At 41.6% G+C, this 24,960-nt stretch overlaps 1 protein-coding gene across 2 annotated transcripts in view; it reads left to right on the top strand.

Annotated features, from left to right (window-relative positions):
- Positions 1–24,960, top strand: part of zc3h7a (zinc finger CCCH-type containing 7A) — a 106,448-nt gene that overhangs the window by 48,297 nt on the left and 33,191 nt on the right. For both annotated transcript variants that reach the window (XM_063059237.1, XM_063059238.1), the window contains exons 7-12: positions 14,243–14,323; positions 14,415–14,465; positions 15,379–15,418; positions 15,797–16,083; positions 22,316–22,532; positions 23,107–23,174. In XM_063059237.1, coding sequence (XP_062915307.1) covers positions 14,243–14,323; positions 14,415–14,465; positions 15,379–15,418; positions 15,797–16,083; positions 22,316–22,532; positions 23,107–23,174 — 744 coding nt within the window. The remainder of the gene's footprint in view (positions 1–14,242; positions 14,324–14,414; positions 14,466–15,378; positions 15,419–15,796; positions 16,084–22,315; positions 22,533–23,106; positions 23,175–24,960) is intronic.

The following is a 24,960-nucleotide window of genomic DNA, read 5'->3' as shown; positions in this document are numbered from 1 at the left end:
CTGCACCTTTCCTCATTCCCTGTCACGCACTGTTGAACTTGAACATAGGGTTGCCAACTGTCCCGTATTTGCCGAGACATCCCGTATATTGGGCTAAATTGATTTGTCCCATATGGGACCGCCCTTGTCCCGTATTTCCCCCGCTAAGGTAAAGCGTTCCTTTGAGACCTTTCGTGCCAAAATGGCGTAAAGTGAAGAAGCAATTACCACTAATTTATATAGGAAGAATTTTTGAGTGTTCCCAGACCCAAAAAATAACCTACCAAATCGTACCAAATAACACATAAAACCTAAAATAACTCTAACATATTGTAAAAACATTAATGATATGATAATTACACAGCCTATATAAAGTAGAAATAATGTATGTACCGTGTAGTCGGGAAGATTTGTATTATATTTTAAGTTATCCATTTCTTCTTACTTTTCCGTTCTTTTCGTGGGATGGGTTCTTTTGCAGCTACAACCATGGATTCCTTCAGTATTTGCCGCCCTCATCCTGCAGCAATTGAAAACGGTTTTTCACCTTGATTGTGTATTCTGTTTTCAGATGAGGGTTGTTGTAGTTGTTGATAATCCAGTGGTTCTGATCTTTTTGGTTTCTTTAATTTTCTCATCTTTATTTTAATTTTGCATATGACTGGTATGTGGTTGCTTCCACAGTCTGCTCCAGGGTAGCTTTTAGATTGAGTTATCGAGTTTTTGAATCTGTTATTGATTGTTATGTAGTCGGTTTGATTTTTTTTGTTCCCATCTGGGCTTCTCCATGTCCATTTTCTTCTTGGATGTTGTTTAAACCAAGTGTTGGTGATTATCTGATTGATTGTTTTACACCATGATATAAGCTTTTCTCCTCTTTCATTCCTTTCTCCCAATCCCTGGTCTCCAACAATATGGTCTTCTCTTCCCTCACCAACTTTTGCATTGAAGTCGCCCATGACAATGATGGCTCCTTGTGATTTGTATTCTTCTAGTGCTTTGTCTAGAGGTTGGCAGAAGGCATCAGTTTCTTCCCCTGAGCTTGCCCTTGTGGGTGCATATACTTGGATGATAGAGATGTTGTTTTGTTGTCCTTTTAGTTTGATTAGCATCGTTCTGTCTTGAGATATGCCAGTATCCTAGCAGGCTCTTGGATGTTTCTTTGTCTAAGATGATTGCAACACCCTTTTCATGTTTATCTCCACCAGGGTATATCATCCTGTAGTCGTCTGGTTGGAATACTCCAGTGCCTTTCCATCTTATTTCACTTAGGCCTAGGATGCTGACTTCTAGCCTCCTCATTTCTAATTTTACGGTTTCTAGCTTACCAGCTCGGTGCAGGGTTCGAACATTCCAAGTGGCAATTCGCAGTCTCTTGTTCTTGCAGACAGTAGTGGTATGACGGTCCGGACTCACCTGTCTGTTTACATGACATCCCGTACCGAGTGAGGTGTCCGCACTATTTGGAAGTGGGCTGCCATTTACGCTGTTGTCTTTTACATTTGTGTATGTATTAACCATGGTTGTACTAGGGATAAAATACAAGAAGTAGCTTCCCCTTGCTTGCTTCCAATGCAGTGTCTTTACAAGACGAGCGACCCTGAACATTGTCCTATTAAAAGGATCTACTGCTCAGCGTTTGAGAAGCAGGAACCATCGATTGTGTTACTCACAACTTGCCTTCTCTTCATCCACCACCTACATTCCATGGCTTCACTGTAACTCAAGTAGGGAGGCTAACAGGTGCTACACCTTGCCTAAGGGTGACCTGGAGGGAGCTGTGGTTAATGGTAACCTCATTACCCAAAGCAAATGCTCCACAGCTGGATGTAGTTTATCCTCATACCCAGGAGATATGAATCCATGTACTTTGATAATATATTTACTTTGAATTTTTTATTTCATAATCATACTTCACATTTCTCATGCCAGGCTGTTCTGTCTGTACTGACAATCAAAGCAATCCCAACAGTCTTATCCCTGTATTTACTTTCCTATACAGTAATTACTTCATTTATTCTCTACCCATAAAATCTGCTAGAAATGTGTGCAATAAAGGAACAGCAGTTATAATGGGTGACTTCAATCTACATGTAGACTGGGTGAACCAAATTGGTAAAGGTGCTGAGGAAGAGGATTTCTTGGAATGTATGCGGGATGGTTTTTTGAACCAACATGTCGAGGAACCAACTAGAGAGCAGGCTATTCTGGACTGGGTTTTGAGCAATGAGGAAGGGTTAATTAGCGATCTTGTCGTGAGAGGCCCCTTGGGTAAGAGTGACCATAATATGGTGGAATTCTTCATTAAGATGGAGAGTGACATAGTTAATTCAGAAACAAAGGTTCTGAACTTAAAGAGGGGTAACTTTGAAGGTATGAGACGTGAATTAGCTAAGATAGACTGGCAAATGACTCTTAAAGGATTGACGGTGGATATGCAATGGCAAGCATTTAAAGGTTGCATGGATGAACTACAACAATTGTTCATCCCAGTTTGGCAAAAGAATAAATCAAGGAAGGTAGTGCACCCGTGGCTGACAAGAGAAATTAGGGATAGTATCAATTCCAAAGAAGAAGCATACAAATTAGCCAGAGAAAGTGGCTCACCTGAGGACTGGGAGAAATTCAGAGTTCAGCAGAGGAGGACAAAGGGCTTAATTAGGAAGGGGAAAAAAGATTATGAGAGAAAACTGGCAGGGAACATAAAAACAGACTGTAAAAGCTTTTATAGATATGTAAAAAGGAAAAGACTGGTAAAGACAAATGTAGGTCCCCTGCAGACAGAAACAGGTGAATTGATTATGGGGAGCAAGGACATGGCAGACCAATTGAATAGTTACTTTGGTTCTGTCTTCACTAAGGAGGACATAAATAATCTTCCAGAAATAGTAAGGGACAGAGGGTCCAGTGAGATGGAGGAACTGAGCGAAATACATGTTAGTAGGGAAGTGGTGTTAGGTAAATTGAAGGGATTGAAGGCAGATAAATCCCCAGGGCCAGATGGTCTGCATCCTAGAGTGCTTAAAGAAGTAGCCCAAGAAATAGTGGATGCATTAGTGATAATTTTTCAAAACTCGTTAGATTCTGGACTAGTTCCTGAGGATTGGAGGGAGAGAGAAACTGGGGAATTATAGACCGGTTAGCCTAACGTCGGTGGTGGGGAAACTGCTGGAGTCAGTTATCAAGGATGTGATAACAGCACATTTGGAAAGCGGTGAAACGATCGGACAAAGTCAGCATGGATTTGTGAAAGGAAAATCATGTCTGATGAATCTCATAGAATTTTTTGAGGATGTAACTAGTAGAGTGGATAGGGGAGAACCAGTGGATGTGGTATATTTGGATTTTCAAAAGGCTTTTGACAAGGTCCCACACAGGAGATTAGTGTGCAAACTTAAAGCACACGGTATTGGGGGTAAGGTATTGGTGTGGGTGGAGAATTGGTTAGCAGACAGGAAGCAAAGAGTGGGAATAAACGGGACCTTTTCAGAATGGCAGGCGGTGACTAGTGGGGTACCGCAAGGCTCAGTGCTGGGACCCCAGTTGTTTACAATATATATTAATGACTTGGATGAGGGAATTAAATGCAGCATCTCCAAGTTTGCGGATGACACGAAGCTGGGTGGCAGTGTTAGCAGTGAGGAGGATGCTAAGAGGATGCAGGGTGACTTGGATAGGTTGGGTGAGTAGGCAAATTCATGGCAGATGCAACTTAATGTGGATAAATGTGAAGTTATCCACTTTGGTGGCAAAAATAGGAAAACAGATTATTATCTGAATGGTGGCCGATTAGGAAAAGGGGAGGTGCAACGAGACCTGGGTGTCATTATACACCAGTCATTGAAAGTGGGCATGCAGGTACAGCAGGCGGTGAAAAAGGCGAATGGTATGCTGGCATTTATAGCGAGAGGATTCAAGTACAGGAGCAGGGAGGTACTACTGCAGTTGTACAAGGCCTTGGTGAGACCACACCTGGAGTATTGTGTGCAGTTTTGGTCCCCTAATCTGAGGAAAGACATCTTTGCCATAGAGGGAGTACAAAGAAGGTTCACCAGATTGATTCCTGGGATGGCGGGACTTTCATATGAAGAAAGACTGGATGAATTGGGCTTGTACTCGTTGGAATTTAGAAGATTGAGGGGGGATCTGATTGAAACGTATAAGATCCTAAAGGGATTGGACAGGCTAGATGCAGGAAGATTGTTCCCGATGTTGGGGAAGTCCAGAACGAGGGGTCACAGTTTGAGGATAGAGGGGAAGCCTTTTAGGACCGAGATTAGGAAAAACTTCTTCACACAGAGAGTGGTGAATCTGTGGAATTCTCTGCCACAGGAAACTGTTGAGGCCAGTTCATTGGCTATATTTAAGAGGGAGTTAGATATGGCCCTTGTGGCTATGGGGGTTAGGGGGTATGGAGGGAAGGCTGGGGCGGGGTTCTGAGTTGGATGATCAGCCATGATCATAATAAATGGCGGTGCAGGCTCGAAGGGCCAAATGGCCTACTCCTGCACCTATTTTCTATGTTTCTATGTTTCTAATTCTCCTGGTGTCGACCTATTTTGGGGGTCATTTTTCAGATGTGGGAGAAACTGGGAACACTCAAGAGAAATCCACATTGTAACAGGAACTTAACACAAGAAAATAGCAATCAGGCCCTTCATGCTTTCCCAATCATCCAGTGTTCATAACTCATCTATGCTCTTCTCAATGCCATTTCTCTTCATGGCTCTATCCCCCTATTTGTCACATACTTATCGACCTCCACTTTAAGTAGCTCTAACAATTTAGCTTTCACGAAATGCTGCAGCAGGGAATTCCAGCATTACACACACCTTCCGCTAGAAGAAATTTCTACAAACCTCACTTTTAAATGACCAGACCCTTAGCTTGTCCCTTTGTTTAAGATTCTTATACTTGCAAAAACATTCCAATTATCAACCCTATCAAGCCTTCGTAGTGTTCTATATGTTTGAATAAGGTCATCTTTCAACCTTCTAAACTCTGAGGAATCCTAACCCAAACTATTTAGTCTCTTATGGTATTGCATCCGTCCCATCCCAGAAATGAGCTGGGTGAATCTCCTTTGTACTGCCTTTAGTGTTACTACTGTATATCTTTGTGTAAGTAAGTGGACCAAACCTATATGCAGTATTCCATGTGAGGCCTGTACAGTTGTATCAAAGCCTTCCTATTTTTAAAAACTAATCTTTTTGTAATGCAGTTCAAAATGCCATTTGCCGCCTTAACTGCTTGGTGGACCTACCTGCTGGCTTTTTGCGATGCAGAAGAGCACGTGGACTCCTCTGTACTTCACCAACTTGGCAGTATTTCTCCATTTAGATAATAATCTGCCTTTTGATTTCTGTTGACCTCACACATGCTCACATTAAACTCTATTTGTCAGTCTTCTGCCCACTAACTTGTTCTATCTAGATCCCATTACAGGATTACAGTATCCTGATCACAACATGCCCTTCTTTTCATATCACTGGCAAATTTGGAAAACTCACATCCACATCTTTCATTCCAGTAGTTAATGTAAACAGTGAACAATTGCTTGCCGAAAACTGATCACTGGCGTACTCCACGTGTTACATCAATGGGCTCATCTGTCAATCTCCCCAATACATCCTTGAAGAATTTGCAAACTTCAGACAGAACCCAGGGTCAGGATGGAACCTACAGTATTGTGCTTAAGTCTTAGTCACATATATAGAGCTAGAGTGCTTAAGTCTTTTGCACAGTACAAGTGTGGAGTGGAGAACAAGTTTGTAAATCTGGTGGGAGCAAAGGATGTTGGGAATGTTGAGAATGGAGCACCATGGGAGGGGTATGGAACAGGTAGTAGAGAAGGTTCCGGGGCAGGTGCAGACACACCCAGCCCTGAGACACCAGGCAAGGTCATTTGATTCCAAACAATTGGTTTATTGACCATCACAAAATGTCTCTCTGGTGCTTCCCGCTCTCCCCCCTCTCCCTTTTTTCCCAACCACGATTCTCCACTCCTTGCACCCTTCCCATTCTGAGTCCACAATAGAGACCCATATCAGAATTGGGTTTATCATCACTCACACCTGTCATGAAATGTATTTATTTTTTGCAGCAGCAGTACAGTGCAATACATAAAATATACTATAAATTATGATAAGAAAATATGGTGAATGCTGGTTAATTGGGACGCAATTAATATTTTGGCCCAATTAAGCGGCTGCCTCAATTAGCCAAAGTTTCCATATAACCATATAACAATTACAGCACGGAAACAGGCCATCTCGGCCCTTCTAGTCCGTGCCGAACTCTTACCCTATCCTAGTCCCACCGACCTGCACTCAGCCCATAACCCTCCATTCCTTTCCTGTCCGTGTCTATCCAATTTAACTTTAAACGACAACATCGAACCTGCCTCAACCACTTCTGCTAGAAGCTCATTCCACACAGTTAGCACTCTCTGAGTAAAGAAGTTCCCCCTCATGTTATCCCTAAACTTTTGTCCTCTAACTCTCAACCCATGCCCTCTTGTTTGAAACTCCCCCACTCTCAATGGAAAAAGTCTAACCACGTCAACTCTATCAATCCCCCTCATAATTTTAAATTTCATGGAAGTAATGTATAAAAAAGATAAACTACCATTTAACTCAATAACAAATTATGTATTTAAATGAAATACAGAACAAATTAGAACACCACCAATTCTAAACACAACAGATTCTGCAGGTGCTGGAAATTCAAAGCAACACACAGAAAATGCTGGAGGAACTCAGCAGGTGAGGCAACATCTATCGAAATGAATAAAGTCAACTATTCAGGCCGAGACCCTTGTTCAGGACTGGAAAGGAAGGGGAAAGATGCCAGAATAAAAATCTGTGGGGGGGTGGGCGGTTTGGAGGGAAAGAGGATTGGCTGGAAGGTGATAGGTGAAACCACGTGAGTGGTAAAGGTAAAGGGCCGGAGAGCAAGGAATCTGATAGAGTGGACTATGGGAGGAAGGGAAGAAGGAGGGGCTCTGGGGGAGGCCTTAGGCAGTGAGGAGAAGAGGTAAGAGACCAGTGTGGGGAAGAGTAGAAAAGGAAGTGGGGGGGGGAAATAATTACAGGAAGGAGAAATCTGTGTTCATGCGCTTAGATTGGAAGCTACGTGGATGGAATATGACATTTTGCTCCTCCACCCTGAGAGTGGCCTCATCATGGCAAAAGAGGAGGCCATAGAATAACGTGTTGGCGAAGAACTGGCGGATCGAAGTCATGGATGCGGCAGAGGATGAAATGTTGGAGAGCTCCATGACAGGCAGAGGAGAGAGGGGCCCAGAGCTGTGGCAGAGACTGAGGTAGGGCCGCCAGATATCTCCACATAGAGGAGAGGGTGACATGTAGACTGCGGAGGGAGAAGTGGCAGGGAAAGCCGTCAGTTGAGCGTAGGTACCTGGAATCCTCAGTGGGTCCGGACTGGGAGGCCTGGAAACACAGCTGCAAGCCACGTGGAATAAGGTGGCAGTGAAGACAAGTTCCCAGAATAGATGCACAGCTGTGGTAGCGAGTCTGAGTACTTGGTCGAAGAGTCGGGAGGACAGCAGAGATCAGAGGAGGAGCAGAAAGAGAGGATCTCATGGAATTCCCGTCGAAGAGACTATTTAAACTTCTTCAGGCATCACCCAAAGAAACTTTTGCAGTGGAGCAGAAAATCATTAGCACAAGAGACTCTGCAGATGCAGGAAATCCAGTGCAACACACACAGTGCTGAAGGAATTCAATAACTCAGGCAGTATCTATTGAAATGAAAATTATACTAATCATACTACAGTACTATAAAACTGTCTATTAGTTCCTAATAGCTATCAACGGAGGAATTCAGGTGTAAGCTGTCGAGTATGGGGTGCCGAGGGAGGGGTAGCCCCTCTAGTGAAGGGATTTGTCATGCACATTCTGGGGCAGCTCACTCACCTTTGGTCTCTACCAGACCCTCAGCTCTCACCTATAGCTTCAAGTAGTTGTTTGAATGCTACAGCAGCCACACACCAGTACGCTGCTTTGACAGGCAGGCTAAATCAGGTGGGCTTCATATCTTGGTGAAGTAGGAAAATATCTGTTCTAGCATGTGAAGTCAGCTCTGGTGGACTGGGTGGGTGAGATCAACAGTGAGATCCACTGGCCAAGAAGACAGTTCTTCAGCACCTCATGGAGAGCGAAGTGCATGATAAGGCACAGACGAAGTCATGGTTATCCACTGCGACAGGGAAGGCCCCAGTTTGTGATGACTACTTGTGCCACTGGACCTGAACTTTTGAGGTTGAGAGGGTGGAACTGAAGCAGTACAACAATTTTTCCACTTTTTCACTGTCATTGTTGGATATGACAGACAACCAACATGCTGCCATGTTCTTTGATTGACTGTAAATGAGCAACATTAGTGCAGACACCTCGTGCAGATAATGGACTGCCTTCATGCAAGTTTTCAATAATTGTATCCTCCAAATTGTTGTTTTCATTGTAACATTCAAGATGATTGTCAATACCTTCACATTATTTGTAGTTTCTAACTTAAAGTAATGAAATCATTTTATTTTTACTCCCAGCTATTTCTGGCATCTCCAAGCCTGAATGGTTGAAACTGCAGTGAGCAAAACAGTTCTGAATTGTCTTCCTGCTTATTTCTTGCCAATTATCAGTGACAAAAATCACTGATTTTTTTTCTCCCCCCCAAACACAAACAGTTCACTTTAAGCACTGTGTAGTGTCTAATGCCCACACAAGTTCATGCAACTGACACTAGTTAGAAACTGTTCAGCAACAGTCTCCTCTCCCAATTAATGGCATATTGTCCCAAATAAGCAAAGGGAATACCTACTATTTTCTTAATTAGTCTTTATTCTTTAAGAGTTGTCCCAAATGAGTGGCTGCTCCAATTAATCGATGGACCAATTCACTTGAATCCACTGTATAATTCAAAATGCATGCGAAGTGTCCAGCACAGGTCAATAGTAAACAGTTAGTTGTCCAAATGGTGAGACCTCGGTGATTGAAGGGTCTCACAGCCTGGGGGAGGGAGCTGCTATCTAGTCTGGCGGTCTTACCTCCTGTTGCTCCTGTAGCTCTTTCCTGATGGTAGTGGGTCTAAGAGATTGTGGGATTGGTGGTAGGGATCCTCTACAATGCTTTGGGCCTTTCAGAATGAGGTCTATTATCACTGGCATGCGACGTGAAATTTGTTAACTTAGCAGCAGCAGTTCAATGCAATACATAATCCAGCAGAGAAAAAAAAATGAAGCAAAAATAATAATAATAAATAAGTAAATCATTTACAGTATATGTATTTTGAATATATTAAAAGTGTGCAAAAACAGTAACACTGTATATTTAAAAAACATACAGTGTCCGAAGATTCAACGTCCATTTAGGAATCGGATGGCAGAGGGAAATAAGCTGTTCCTGAATCACTGTGTGTGTGCCTTCAGGCTTCTGTACCTCCTACCTGATGGTAACAGTAAGAAAAAGGCATGCCCTGGGTGCTGGAGGTCCTTTATAATGGACGCTGCCTTTCTGAGACACCGCTCCTTGAAGATGTCCTGGGTACTTGGTAGGATAGTACCCAAGATGGAGCAGACTAGATTTACAACATTCTGCAGCTTCTTTCGGTCCTGTGCAGCAGCCCCTCCATACCAAACAGTGATGCAGCCTGTCAGAATGCTCTCCACGGTACAACTATAGAAGTTTTTGAGTGTATTTGTTGACATGCCAAATCTCTTCAAACTCCTAATAAAGTATAGCCGCTGTCTTGCCTTTTTTATAACTACATCAATGTGTTGGGACCAGGTTAGATCCTCGGAGATCTTGACACCCAGGAACTTGAAACTGCTCACTCTCTCCACTTCTAATCCTTCTATGAGGATTGGTATGTGTTCCTTCGTCTTACCCTTCCTGAAGTCCACAATCAGCTCTTTCATCTTACTGACGTTGAGTGCCAGGTTATTGCTGTGGCACCACTCCACTAGTTGGCATATCTCACTTTTGTACACCCTCTCGTCACCACCTGAGATTCTACCAACAATGGTTATATCATCAGCAAATCTATAGATGGTATTTGAGCTATGCCTAGCCACACAGTCATGTGTATCTAGAGACTGGAGCAGTGGGCTAAGCACACACCCCTGAGGTGCGCCAATGTTGATCGTCAGCGAGGAGGATATGTTATCACCGATCCGCACAGATTGTGGTCTTTTGGTTAGGAAGTCAAAGATCCAAGGAGGTACAGAGGCCCAGGTTCTCCAACTTCTCAATCAGGATTGTGGGAATGATGGTATTAAATGCTGAGCTGTAGTCGATGAACAGCATCCTGACGTAGGTGTTTGTGTTGTCCAGGTGGTCTAAAGCCTTGTGGAGAGCCATTGAGATTGCGTCTGCCGTTGACCTACCTATAACGCTCCCAGTAAATGTCACAAGTAGGGGTCGAGGGGAAACCCCAGTGATCCTCTCGGTAGTTTTTACTATCCTCTGTAGGGTCTTGAGCTTCAATGCCTTGCAACTTCTGTACCATACAATGATGCAGCCAGACAGGACACCCTCGATGGTGCTCCTGTAGAAAGTTGTTGAATGGGGGTGGGGAGCCTTGTATGCCTCAATCTCCTCAGAAAGTGTAGCCGCTGCTATGCCACGTTGACTAATGAAGAGGTAATGTAGATCCAAGTTAGATTGTTCATTATGTGCACAGCAAGGAACTTGGTACTCTTCTGTCTCTCCATGGCAGAGCCATTGATGTGCATGACTTGCGTCTTCCTAAAGTCCACGATCATCTCTTTTGTCCATATTGAGACTCAGGTTGGTTCTCACACCAGTTGACAAGTCTCCATACCTCCTCTCTATTATTGTTGCTGATGAGGCCAACCACCGTTGAATCATCTTTAGCTGGATCTGGCAGTGCAGTCATGAGTCAGCAACATGAACAGCACACAGATTGAGCACGCGGCCCTGGGGGTACCAGTGCTCAGCGTGATGGAGCTTGAGATGTTGCTGCCAATTCGGATTGACTGGGGTCTTTGCATCAAGAAGTCCAAGGTCCAGTTACAGTGGGTGGTAACACACACAAAATGCTGGTGAACGCACCAGGCCAGGCAGCATCTCTAGGAAGAGGTGCAGTCGACGTTTTGGGCCTGGACCCTTTGTCAGGACTAACTGAAAGAAGAGATAGTAAGAGATTTGAAAGTGGGAGGGGGAGGGGGAGATCCGAAATGATAGGAGAAGACAGGAGGGGGAGGGATGGATCTAGGAGCTGGAAAGTTGATTGGCAAAAGGGATACCAGGCTGGAGAAGGGAGAGGATCATGGGATGGGAAGCCTGGGGAGAGAGAAGGGAGGAGGGGAGCCCGGAGGGTGAAGTGCAGGCAAAGAGTTATAGTGAGAGGGACAGAGGGAGAGAAAAGAGAGAGAGGGGGGAAAAAAAGGGGGGAAAATAAAAAATATATTTTAAAAAATTAAATAAACAAATAAGGGATGGGGTTTGAAGGGGAAGAGAGGCATTAACGGAAGTTAGAGAAGTCAATATTCATGCCATCAGGTTGGAGGCTACCCAGACGGAATATAAGGTGTTGTTCCTCCAACCTGAGTGTGGCTTCATCTTGACAGTAGAGGAGGCCGTGGATAGACATATCAGAATGGGAATGGGATGTGGAATTAAAACGTGTGGCCACTGGGAGATCTTCCTTTCTTGTGATTATTTGAGTTACTGTCACCTTCCTGTGAATTTGAATCATTCTGACCATTCTCCTCTGTCTTCACCCATTAACAAGGCATTTTCGCCCACAGAATTGCCTCTCACTGGATTTTTTTTTGTTCTTTGCACCATTCTCTAAGCTCTGGAGACTACTGTATGTGAAAATCCCAGGAGAGCAGCAGTTTCTGAGATACTCGAACCACCCTTTATTACATTAACAATCACGCCACAGTCAAAATTACTTAGATAAGATTTTTTTCCCAACTGAACCTCTTGATGCATGATTTTATGCATTGAGCTGCTGCCACATGATTGGCTGATTCGATACTTTTATTAATAACCAAGTGTACAGGTGTATCTTATAAAGTGGCCACTGAGTGTACTTTCACTTCACTGATATGTTCACAGATTTTTTCTTCATTCCCTTATGATGTAATTTTCGCATGCTTCATTTTTGCATTTTATTAACTAGGTTGTATGAACACTTGCCCACATTGTAATTATTTTAGTACTCAGAATGAATTGAAGAGCTAGCTTTTCAGTTTAACATCTGACAAGTGTTTAATTCATCACCCTCACTGGCTGACAGCAATAGGAAGTTTTCTAAGCAATGTGTTATTTTACTTTTCCCGAAAAAGCAAACAGAAATAGCGGCCACACATTTTAATTCCACATCCCATTCCCATTCTGATATGTCTATCCACGGCCTCCTCTACTGTAAAGATGAAGCCACACTCAGGTTGGAGGAACAACACCTTATATTCCGTCTGGGTAGCCTCCAACCTGATGGCATGAACATTGACTTCTCAAACTTCCGCTAATGCCCCACCTCCCCCTCGTACCCCATCTGTTATTTATTTATATACACACATTCTTTTTCTCTCTCTCCTTTTTCTCCCTCTGTCCCTCTGACTATACCCCTTGCCCATCCTCTGGGATTTTTCTCCCCCTCCTCCTTTTCTTTCTCCCTAGGCCTCTTGTCCCATGATCCTCTCATATCCCTTTTGCCAATCAACTATCCAGCTCATGGCTCCATTCCTCCCCCTCCTGTCTTCTCCTATCATTTTGGATCTCCCCCTCCCCCTCCCACTTTCGAATATCTTACTAACTCGTCCTTCAGTTAGTCCTGACGAAGGGTCTCGGCCCGAAACGTCGACTGTACCTCTTCCTAGAGATGCTGCCGGCCTGCTGCGTCCACCAGCAACTTTTATGTGTGTTGCTTGAAATTCCAGCATCTGCAGATTTCCTCGTGTTTTAGTTTTCTATTGGTTGATTGAAGGTCTTACCCTCCATCTAGTCCTTCATAAGGTATCAGTCAAATTTTAAAACGATAAAGTGTATAAAATGCATTCAACATTCTGAAGTAGCTAGTTCCTCGATAAGCTACTTGGTTCAATCTTCTGTCTTCATTAGTATCCTCTCCATTTCTCAGAGCACATTTCCATGCAAGTGCAGGAGATGCAACACCTGCCCTTTTTACAGCTTCCATTCTCAAGGTATGCAAGCACTCCCTCCAGATGCAACAACAATTGTCTTCAATCTAGTGTGCTCATAATGTCGTCTTTTCAATGGTAACCCAAACACAGATTGGATGACTACTTGCACAACAGCTCAGTTCAACTAATTTGCTGTGATTTTAATTCTTCATTCCACTTGCACTTTTTCCACCCATCTCTGGCCTCTGTACCATCCCAATAAAGCCCAATGTAAATGCAAGCAATAGTTTCTTGTGTTCAATTGACAAGATGCAACTCTCAACAATTTTAGATAATCACTTTGAGTTTGTATCACTACTGGCCAGTATGATGAAAGACCTGTAATGTTAACTCAGCTTTTCTCTCTCCTCTGATGCTGCCTGGCCCATGAAGTATTATTTCAAATTTTGAGCGTTCTGTTTGTCCTTCTGCTGTCCAGCACTTTTTCTCTTTGTTCTTTATCATCTCCTCCAGAAAGATTAAAAAAAAGATGAGCTTTATTTGTCACTTGTACTTTGAAACATACAGTGAAATGTGTTGTTTGCGTCAACTGTCTGAGGATTGTGCTGGGAGCAGCCTTACCCGTGAAGAGCAGACTTTTGCAATCCCACATCAACCAGCATCAGCACAGCGGGTGCTTGTCTATTCAGTATCTTTTGAGATCTCTATCACAGACACTCTCTTTGTTTTCTCCACTCTTCCTCCTCCTCTGCAACATAAAAGTTAGTCCTGATGGAAGGTACTAAACCTAAAACATTTCACTTTGTTTCTTCCACCACCGGTACTACCTGATCATAAACACGAGAGATCCTGCAGATATCCAGAGCAACACACACAAAATGCTGGAGGAACTCAGCAGGTCATGCAGCATCTATGGAGGGGTATAAACAGTTGATGATTTGGGCTGAGACCCTTCATCCGGACCTGACCTGCTAAGTTGCTGCAGCATTTTGTGTGTTGTTCTGCCTGATCTACCTGAATTTCTAGCAGTTGTACAATTTTTATTGATCAATATAGAACCATCAGTCTTTTGGTAACAGTCCTGCCTTTAAATACAAAACTAAAAATATGTTTACAATTATATTTCAGGACGATGTTGTAATAAAATTAACCCAAGAGTTGGCTCAGAAATTAGGATTAAAAATTCGGAAAGCATATGTTCGAGCTCAGGTGAATGCACTTTATACTTTTATTTTCATCTATTTTCCAGTTCAAATCTTTTGGACTCATAATTAATTGAATGATTGTCTTTTTCTTGCAGCCTCCATTAATTGCTGTCAGTTCCATTACTTCTGCTGAATCTTCTAAACAAGTAAGGGTATTCTTTTAGGCTGCTTAATTTTCTCCCTTGTATGTGTTAATTGTGCAGGAGGTACAGTATGTCGGCATATTTTGGCTTTACCTGCTTCATTAGTGTATGTTAACTTTCAAGCTCTTGATTTTTTTTCTTCTTGATGATTTCTCAAAGATTTTAGATGTTAACATCTTACTTGTGACAATTGCCTGATTAATAACAGGTACAGAGTTCCTCAACTAAATCTGTAAAGTTTGCTATTCTAAATTGGAAAGTTTATTTTTACATAGTTATCATAATAGTTTGGTATTAGATTTTATTTTTACTTTAGCCCTTCGAGCTGTGTCGCCCAGTATTCACCTGATTTAATCTTAGCCTAATGGTACAATTTACTGTGACCAATTAACCTATGTACTGCTAAGTCCTTGGACTGTGAGAGGGAACTAGAGCACCCAGAGGAAGTCCACGCGGTCACAGGGAGAACGTACTAACTCCGGTGGGAATGGAACCCATGTCATCTGTACTGTAGAGCAGTGATCCCCAACGTCGCCTCTGATCTGGGCCGACATTTATGTGCCGGGCGGCACCTAATTAATTAGCTTGTTTATTTTGGCTTTTTTCTTAACGATGTGCTGGGTGCACTCCGGCTACCGCTGCACTGCTGCATTCTACGTATCCCGGTATTGGTCCGCGGCCCGGAGGTTGGGGACCACTGCTGTAAAGCATTGTGCTAGCCAATACGCTACACCATGCTGCCCCACGTTTGTGGATTTAAATTTGTATTGGTTTCTGAAAATACCCCATAATATCTACACTCACCATGATGCCAATTTAAACTGTACATGTGCAGGTAATCCATACCCCTGTCTGTGTGTGTGTGTAAGCGCCTCTTAAACATTAAATAACATTTTAATCTCTATTTTCTCCATAGCCCAGTAATGGTTCAGGTTCAGTTGAAGATATTGAAACAGGTAAAATGAATTTTAATTTTATATTCCTATAAACTCTGCAGAGGTTTGGGAGTAGTAGAGTTTTCTCGTCAGTAATATGTACATGGTATTGGTATTTACTAATTTTTACTATTTTTAATATTTAATATTTGTAATCCAGGGAGTGGGAAGCACAGAATCAAATATCACTGTGATGATTGTACGTTCCAGTATCAATTGTTTGGCGACAATAAAGTATAAAGTATAAGCTATCTTCTGACATCGTATTGCATATAAGAGTGATACACAGAGGTTGCTAATATGTAGTAAAATGCACATGAAATGTTTTCCCTTTCAGTATTAACAAAAACTTTTTCCAATGTTAAATCTTTGTTGCTAATGTTGCATCCTCTCTTGTAGATTTTCCAGGATTAAGTCTTGAATCTCCAGTTTGTGTATCTGTCTCTTCGGATGAAACCCCTCAAACAGCACGTGAATCAGCACCAGTTCTAATTGTTCCTAATTCTACGTCGCCTCCTGTACATCTGTCCGAGAGAAACAACCCTTCCACTGCTACACTGATGAATGGAGGAGGGGTACCTTATCCACTGTCTGAGTCATGCTTAGATTTTACTGATGGAGACAAAATAGGAGAGGACCTGGATGAGCTGCTAGATTCCATGTCTGCTTTAGAAGAAACTCCTGTGGTAAAATATAATGTATTTTAGTAAAGGCTAACATTTCAGTAAATTGAAGGATTAGCAAACATTTGTTAGTGTGTCATTAATATCATTACTAGTTGAGAACTAGAATATAAAAGCAAGGATGTAATGTTGAGAGTTTAAAAAGCACTGATGAGGCCTCACTTTGAGAATTCTGGTCAGTTTTATGCCCCTAACTAAGAAAGGATGTGCTAACATTGGAGAGGGCTCGAGGAGGTTCATGAAAATGATTCCGGGATTGAAAGGCTTGTCATATGAAGAGTGTTTCACAGCGCTGGGCCTCTACTCACTGGAATCAGAAAAAAGAGGGGTGACCTCATTGAAACCTATTGAATGTTGAAAGGCCTTGATAGAGTGGATGTGGAGAGGATGTTTCCTACAGTGGGCAAGTTCTAAGTCTAGAGGACACAGCCTCTGAATGGAGGGGCATCCTTTTAGAATGGAGATAGAAGGAATTTCTTTAGCCAGAGAGTGATGAGTCTGTGGAATGCATTGTCACAGGCAGCTGTGGAGGCCATGTCATTGGGTATATTTAAGACACAGGCTGATAAAATTCTTACTTAGTCAGGGCATGAAAGGATACGGAAAGAAGGAGGGACATTGGGGCTGAGAGGGAAATTGATCAGCCATGAAGAAATGGAGGAGCAGAGTTGATGGGCCGAATGGCCTAATTCCACTCCTATATCTTATGGTCTTATAATTTGTAAGCGCTGAGCGAACATAGAATTGTAAAAGCATAATATAGAATAAGGTAACATACATCAAAGTTGCTGGTGAACGCAGCAGGCCAAGCAGCATCTGTAGGAAGAGGCGCAGTCGACGTTTCAGGCCGAGACCTTTCGTCAGGACTAACTGAAGGAAGAGTGAGTAAGGGATTTGAAAGCTGGAGGGGGAGGGGGAGTTGCAAAATGATAGGAGAAGACAGGAGGGGGAGGGATAGAGCCGAGAGCTGGACGGGTGATAGGCAAAAGGGGATACGAGAGGATCATGGGACAGGAGGTCCGGGAAGAAAGACGGGGGGGGGGGGGAGGGTGACCCAGAGGATGGGCAAGAGGTATATTCAGAGGGACAGAGGGAGAAAAAGGAGAGTGAGAGAAAGAATGTGTGCATAAAAATGAGTAACAGCTGGGGTACGAGGGGGAGGTGGGGCCTAGCGGAAGTTAGAGAAGTCAATGTTCATGCCATCAGGTTGGAGGCTACCCAGACGGAATATAAGGTGTTGTTCCTCCAACCTGAGTGTGGCTTCATCTTTACAGTAGAGGAGGCCGTGGATAGACATGTCAGAATGGGAATGGGATGTGGAATTAAAATGTGTGGCCACTGGGAGATCCTGCTTTCTCTGGCGGACAGAGCGTAGATGTTCAGCAAAGCGGTCTCCCAGTCTGCGTCGGGTCTCACCAATATATAAAAGGCCACATCGGGAGCACCGGACGCAGTATATCACCCCAGTCGACTCACAGGTGAAGTGATGCCTCACCTGGAAGGACTGTTTGGGGCCCTGAATGGTGGTAAGGGAGGAAGTGTAAGGGCATGTGTAGCACTTGTTCCGCTTACACGGATAATATATAGAATAAGGTGTTTTTTTTAAACACTGGTTGTCTTTAGTTCTGGAGAGTATTTTAGTATCAGAATTTATCTGGAAATCGGAAAGTAACTTCATGAGAAAATTAAGTACGTTGGAACTGGCAAAGGTCCCAGGTTTTAATCTGTTGTGCCTATACAGAACTACAACTGGCCTTATCATTCCTGGGCCTACACTAAGTGATCATATTTCTTTTTTTGGATGCTGTTCCGTATTTGAGGACTAGCTTAAACTTTGTGCTTTTGCTCCAAACACAACTGCTGATGGTTGCCTACCTTTGTGAACATGACTTGAAGTTCCAGAGTGCTGCCAGCTTCCATGCCAAGTATCACAGCATAATTCTTCTTCCAGAAAACTTCTCAGTTTCCACAATGTTTTAGGATTTAGCATTCCTTTAGTTGCCAGTGTCTGGAGAGGGTGAAATGTCACAGCCATAGAGGTTTCTCTGTCAGAGCAAGCTGGAGTATGTACCGACAGGGGATATCAAGTTATGTTAGATATTGGAACTGGCTAGAACTTCAGCAACAGGAATTAATATTGATAATTAGTGTTCCAAGGAGAGTGCTAAATCCACATTATACATTTCTTCACATATTTTAAAAACCTGAGTTTAAAGTTCAAAGTAAACTTACAATCAAAGTACATATATGTCACCATATACAACCCTGAGATTTGTTTTATTGTGAGCACACTCAGTAAATCCCAGAAGCATAATAGAATCAATGAATGACTGCATCCAACAGCGCAAACAAACAACCAATGTGCAAAAGATAAAACTGTGCAAGTACAAAAGAGAAAAACATAATAACAAATAAATAAGCAATAAATATTGAGAATATGAGTTGAAGAATCCTTAAAGTGAGTATATAGGTTGTGGGAACAGATTATTGATGGCGTAAGTGAAGTTGAATAAAGTTCAACACCTTATATTCCATCTGGGTAGCCTCCAACCGGATGGCATGAACATTGACTTCTCCAGCTTCTGTTAATGCCCAACCTCCCCTTCGTACCCCATCCGCTTTTTATTTATTTATTTCTCTCCCTCTCCCTCTTCTTTCTCCCTCTGCCCCTCTCACTATACTCCTCGCCCATCCTCTGGGCTTCCCTCCCCCTTTCTTTCTCCCTAGGCCTCCCGTCCCATGATCCTCTCCCTTCTCCAGCTTGGTATCCCTTTTGCCAATCAACTTTCCAGCTCTTAGCTCCATCCCTCCCCCTCCTGTCTTCTCCTATCATTTCGGACCTCCCCCTCCCCCTCCCACTTTCAAATCTCTTACTATCTCTTCTTTCAGGTAGTCTTGATGAAGGGTCTTGGCCCGAAACGTCGACTGTACCTCTTCCTATAGATGCTGCCTAGCCTGCTGCGTTCACCAGCATTTTTTGTGTGTGTTGCTTGAATTTCCAGCATCTGCAGATTTCCTCGAGTTTGCGTTGAATAAAGTTCTCCCGTTTAGTTCACAAACCTGACGGTTGAAGTGTAATAACGGTTCCTGAACCTGATCCTGTGTGAATCCTGAAGCTCCTGTACCTTCTACCTGATAGTAACAGCAAGAAGAGTGCATGTCCTGGATGGTAGAGGTACCTGATGATGGATGCTGCTTTCTTGCAACAGCACTCCATGTAGATGCGCCCAGTGGCAGGAAGGGCTTTACTCGTGATGGACTGGGCCAGATCCACTTCTTTTTAAAGGCTCTTTCGTTCAAGGGCATTGGTTTTTCCATACCAGGTTGTGATGCAAACAGTCAATATACTCTCCACCACACATCTATGGAATTTTGTCAAAGTTTTAGATGTCATTCTGAGTCTTCACAAACTTCTAAAAAATTGGAGGTGCTGCCATGCTTTCTTCATAATTGCACTTACCAGATGGGCCCAGGGTAGGTCCTCTATAACACTGAGGAATTTGAAGTTGCTGACCCTCTCCATCTCTGATCCCCTGATGAGGACTGGCTCATGGACTTACAGTTTCCTCCTCCTATAGTCAATAATCAGCTCCTTGGTCTTGCTGACATTGAGTGAGAGGTTGTTGAGGCACCACTCAGCCAGATCTTCAACCTCCCTCCTAAATGCTGATTTGTTACCACCTCTGATTCAGCCAAGGACAGCAATGTTGTCAGCAAACTTCAAGTATAAAAGGAATAACAATCAATAGACATCAGGGGCAGTATGCGTAGGAACATGCTGTGGATGTAATCTTAGCATGTTCGATGTGAATTCTCTGTCTACTGTGAAAGTGCAACAAAATAGAATTCAAACTGAGATACTTCTAAATGTTCAGAAAATTACAATTGGAAAAGCTTGTTTGTTTTCCTTGAAATGAAGGAGACTGAGTGGGAACTTGAAGGCGGTATACAAACTTCTGAAGAACATAGGTAGAGTGGGTAGTATCATTCCAAACTAGAGGGCATAGGTTTAGGTTGAGAAATAAAAAGGTTAGAGAGGATCTGAGGATTTTTTCTACCCAAGTGGAGATGCCCTACTGAGAAGGTGGTGGACACAGGTCCCTCACTACACCTGAATTGCCAAGCCACAGAAAGCTACAGATTAAGCGCTGGTAAATTAAATTAGTGTGGATGGGTTCTTCAATGGTTGATGTGCTGATGAGCTTGTTTCTGTGCTGTGTGACTTTATGACTAATTGTATGCAACCTAAAATTCTGCAGTCATTTAAGTTGCTATTTGCATTTCAGTGCTGATTAAATGTGTTCTTGGCCACTTACTGCTAAGGGAACTTCTAGTTTTGTTACAAACAAGAGAAAATCTGCAGATGCTGGAAATCAAAGTAATACACACAAAACGCTGGGGGAACTCAGCAGGCCAGGTAGCATCTACGGAAAAGAGTAAACAGTCAATGTTTTGGTCAAGACCTTTCATCAGGGCTATCTTGATCAACAAAACCACATTATAACAGGAGTTGCGTAATTAGTTCAATAAACACTTTTGATGTTGAGATTATACTTCTGCTGGAGGACAATGAAACATTTTGTAATTGAAGTTGCAATTTTACAATGTCCAGTGGACCTGTTGTTACTGCAGTAGTGATACCGTTCTGATTTCACACGCTCCTCAAGTGTTGTTGATGCTGCTTCTCACTACACTCTAGATGTGTCTTGTAGATGGCAGATCAGCTTTGGACTGTCAGGAGGTCAATCACTCATTACAATACTAAGCCTTTGACCTTCTCTTGTATCCACAGTATTTACAAAACTGGTCATGAGTATTTCACTAAATTAGTAGTAGCAATTTTCATTGTCTACAAATGGTTAAAATATGCACTGTATTGCAAAAAGCATACATTGTTGAATTCACAATCAATAATACTAGCTTGACTCTATTAGTAACGTATTTTTCTCTTAATTAGGAAATTATGACAATGTCCAGTGACTGACATAATTTTATATACAGTAAAATATAACACCATCTTCTTGCTTGAATGGATGTATCTTGGTAGCGTTCTGAGCATTATGACCTCATTTCTCGTGAGCAAGAAATTCTACAGTTGTATTGGCAAGCACTCACTTCTCAACTAACATTGCCAATAAAACAACCCTTCTGTCATTCATTTGCTTTTTAAGTTGTGTTTATCCCCAACAGTTTAAAACTGAAATATGTAACTATATGGCCCGAAATGTGCCTGGAGCAACCTTGTAGAGGTGGGGTGTCCTTTAAAGACTTAAATGCCTCCTGGTGTCCTATGAACTTTCCACTCATCTGCAAGACACAGTTAAAAACTTGTCACTTACCAACAGCATTCTATAATTCAAGCATTAAAAAAAACTGCTGGAGGAACTTAGCGGACCAGATGGGGACACTGCATCAGGAGGAATAGCTCAAAATGTCTACCTTCCCTTCGTCTCTCTACCTCCACAGGCGCAGTCTGATCTGAGTATCTCCAACAGATTTTGTTTTAGATTATAGTGCCTGCAGTTCCTGTATCTCTTTAATTAAATTAATTTCATGTGCAAAAATTAACTGTAGCATCTTGTAGAAATAATGTCGTTGGATGTCTGAAAAAAAAATTTACTGCCTGTGAAGTACTTTGGGATACAGCATTACCGTATATAAGACCATAAGACATTGGAGCAAAATTAGGCCATTCAGCCCAACGAGACTTCGCTATTTAATCGTGACTGATTTATTATCTTTTTCAGCCCATTCTCTTGTCTGCTGTCTGTAACCGTAAGCCATAGGGGCAGAATTAGTCCGCTTGGCCCATTGTGTCTGCTCTGCCATTCAGTTGACTTGTTACCCTTTTCAACCCCATTCTCCTGCCTTCTCCCCATAGACTTTGACACCCTTACTAATCAAGAATCTATCAACTTCTATTTTAAGTATGCCCAATGACTTGGCCTCCAGAGCCATCTCTGGTAATGAATTCCACAGATTTACCATTCTCTGGCTAAAGAAATTCCTCTTCATCTCTGTTCTAAAGTGGCATTTTTATATTCTGAGGCTGTGCCCTCCAATCCTAGTCTCCTCCACTATTGGAAACATCCTTTCCACATCCACTCTATTTAGGCCTTTCAATATTTGACAGGTTTCAATGAGATCCTCCTATAAAACAAGTTCTTTAGATGGCTTACTGTTTGTAATTCTTTTGGTCAAGTTAATCTGATTTGATTATCACCTTTAATTGCAGGAAGTTCAAGGAAGTGTTTCAACTAGCTTGCCAGCCAGCCTGCCTTCTGGTATTCCTTGTCCGAGTTCTGTCCTACCACTCCAAGTTACAACCAGTAATGTTCCTTCAGTGACTCTTCCATCTGTCTATTCACTATCTATGAATATGCTGCCATATGATACTTTTGTCTCCAGAATGGATTCTTTAGACTCTTTACCTATTATGGAATCTCAAAGAGGTAAGAATTGTTTATCAAATTCACATCTAAACTTTGACAATGAGGTTCCATAATTCCTTTGTTTCAAAATTAAATAAAAGTTGTTATCCTCAAATATTAAAGGTGTTCTGCTCAGTTCAAAGTTGAAAATTCAAAATTCAAAGTAAATTTATTATCAAAGTATGTGCATCCTATACAACTTTGAGATTCATTTTCCCTACAGGCACCCACAGGAAAACAAAGAAATCCAATATAATCCATGAAAAAAACACACATAACAAAGACCAACAAATATGTGTAAAAGAGGACAGATCATCCAAAGAATTAAAAAGTAAACAAATTATACTGAGAGTTGAATTTCAGTGTGAGAACGTGTCTGAATACATTTACTGCAGCTGTTTTTGCAATATGATACTTGTACATTCATAGCTGAGAGATTATTATTGAGGACTTTTACTTTAGACAAGGAAGCAAAAAATTTGACTATTGATCCAGTGACATAAATTTGCATTCTCCCATGGCATTTGACAATCTAAATTCAAGCAGTTAAATAAAATCAATGTTTTCTTATCTTTTCACTTTTCCTCTTTGGCAGCAAAACCTTCAGATATTGGAACTGGGGTCGGAGCACGGGGACACAGTAGTTCCATTTCTTATTTGCCTGTGAGTAAATAAATAATTTTCACTTGTCTTATCACTGATAACGTTTGATAGATAAACAGACCAATTAAACAAAATGGGTCCTTTTGTTTAAGTTTTGTTTTATTTAAATAGTGAGCCAGAAGTAGGAAATAATTGTCTCTTAAAGATAGAACTATCCATCAAAAGATTTTGCTTTTCTAACAGACCATCTTGTCATATAAGACATGCTTTTCTGTCTTGATTATATCCTAACTGTTAAACACAACCTCTCTGACCATAAGGCACAGAAGTACTACCACTGATACTATAGCAGAAACAAATTTTCAGATGGATACCAAAGCATGCTGTGCATCCCTTAAAAATAATTTAGAATAAATCCAATAAGAAGGGTTCATCAACTGCCTGAGTTCAGCGAATGAATAGAAAATTTCAAATAAAATTTGAGGTTTAATCATTTGCAGACAACAAACTGAAGGATCGATGTGAGGAATAGTTAAACAGATTAATAAACTCATCTGACAGATATCAAAAGAAGTTTATTGAGGAAATGTATAAAGCAATAAATTCTGGGTGGGAAGAATTGTGCTGGTGAGAATTTTGAAAGGGGAGAGAGGAGCTATGATAAAGATTTGTTCTTTTAAAAGTATTAATTCTTGGTTTTGTACATAAAGCTGTACAATCCAATAGCAAAGATGTTCTAGTAATCCTAAACAAATTACTGGTTGACTTATTTTTGGACTTCTTTTTCATGACTGCTCTATTTAAAGATGAACATAAAAATACAGGATAAGTGCAGATGAAATTTAAGTGAATGATAACATAGATGAATCTTCATTCAGTGTAGAAATGATTTTTTAAAATTGGAACACAGCAATAGGTTGTGACAAAATAAATAGACACTTTTGCCAATGATAACCAGTGATTTAAAATTATTTCTTCCCAGCACTCTTTGAGTATAAATGTCAGGAGAGATAAAATGAAATTATTTCTGTGCAACAGGTTGTTACAATCAGTGGGTGTAAGTAATAATTCTCAACATATCTGATTTTTTTTTTAAAGGGCATCTGGAGTAAGTGTAGAGAAATTGAAGTAATTAGCTCTTTAAGGAGCTTTTTATTGGACCAAATTTTCATTAATCTTATAGGAAAAGTTTTGAAATGAAAGATGCTACATAAATGCAGTTTTCTTTTTGCAGTATTGGTCTGCCTCTGTGATAGATGACAGGAAATTAACAGAACATGAGGCTTTAAGGTTCCAGCAAGCCGAAGTCAAAGCGTGTAAGAGGCAAGGAACCTGCTAGAAAGAGAAACAAGAATTGCCAGGATGGGATAAAGTTAATCACGAAACAATTATAAGGGAAAGCTTACTTATAACAGTAGAGTCCATCTGTGGAACAGTACCCTATCACGAGGTTGGAGGAAGAAGACGAGAGTAAGATTTTAAGCAGGTGTTGAATCTTGGAGGAAAAGGCTGAGGAATCTTTTGTTTTCTGGCACCCTTTTTGATTTACCTTTGTAGATGAATTTGATAGCATGGCTTTAGCTTTTTAAACACTTGATTTTTGCTTCTTGTGATTGACAGTAAAATCGTAACCAAAATTGTCTCAAAAGTGGATAAACCAAATCCCCTCCCCTCCTGAGAGCGAGTAGTCATTGGTATGGCATAGTCTGTGTGTCATTCAGTATAGGCAACTTAAATGTTTATTGGTGATGCCACTGCAGATATCGTTATGATCTTATTTCTCTACGTGAATACTTTGTCAAATATGGGGCAGGATGCATTGATTTTTAACTTGAAAATAAATCAG

This window comes from Mobula hypostoma, chromosome 9, assembly GCF_963921235.1.
Source record: "Mobula hypostoma chromosome 9, sMobHyp1.1, whole genome shotgun sequence".
Lineage (NCBI taxonomy): Eukaryota > Metazoa > Chordata > Chondrichthyes > Myliobatiformes > Myliobatidae > Mobula > Mobula hypostoma.
The sequence above is the reverse complement of the archived record's forward strand: the minus strand, read 5'-3'. Positions and strand labels throughout refer to the sequence as shown.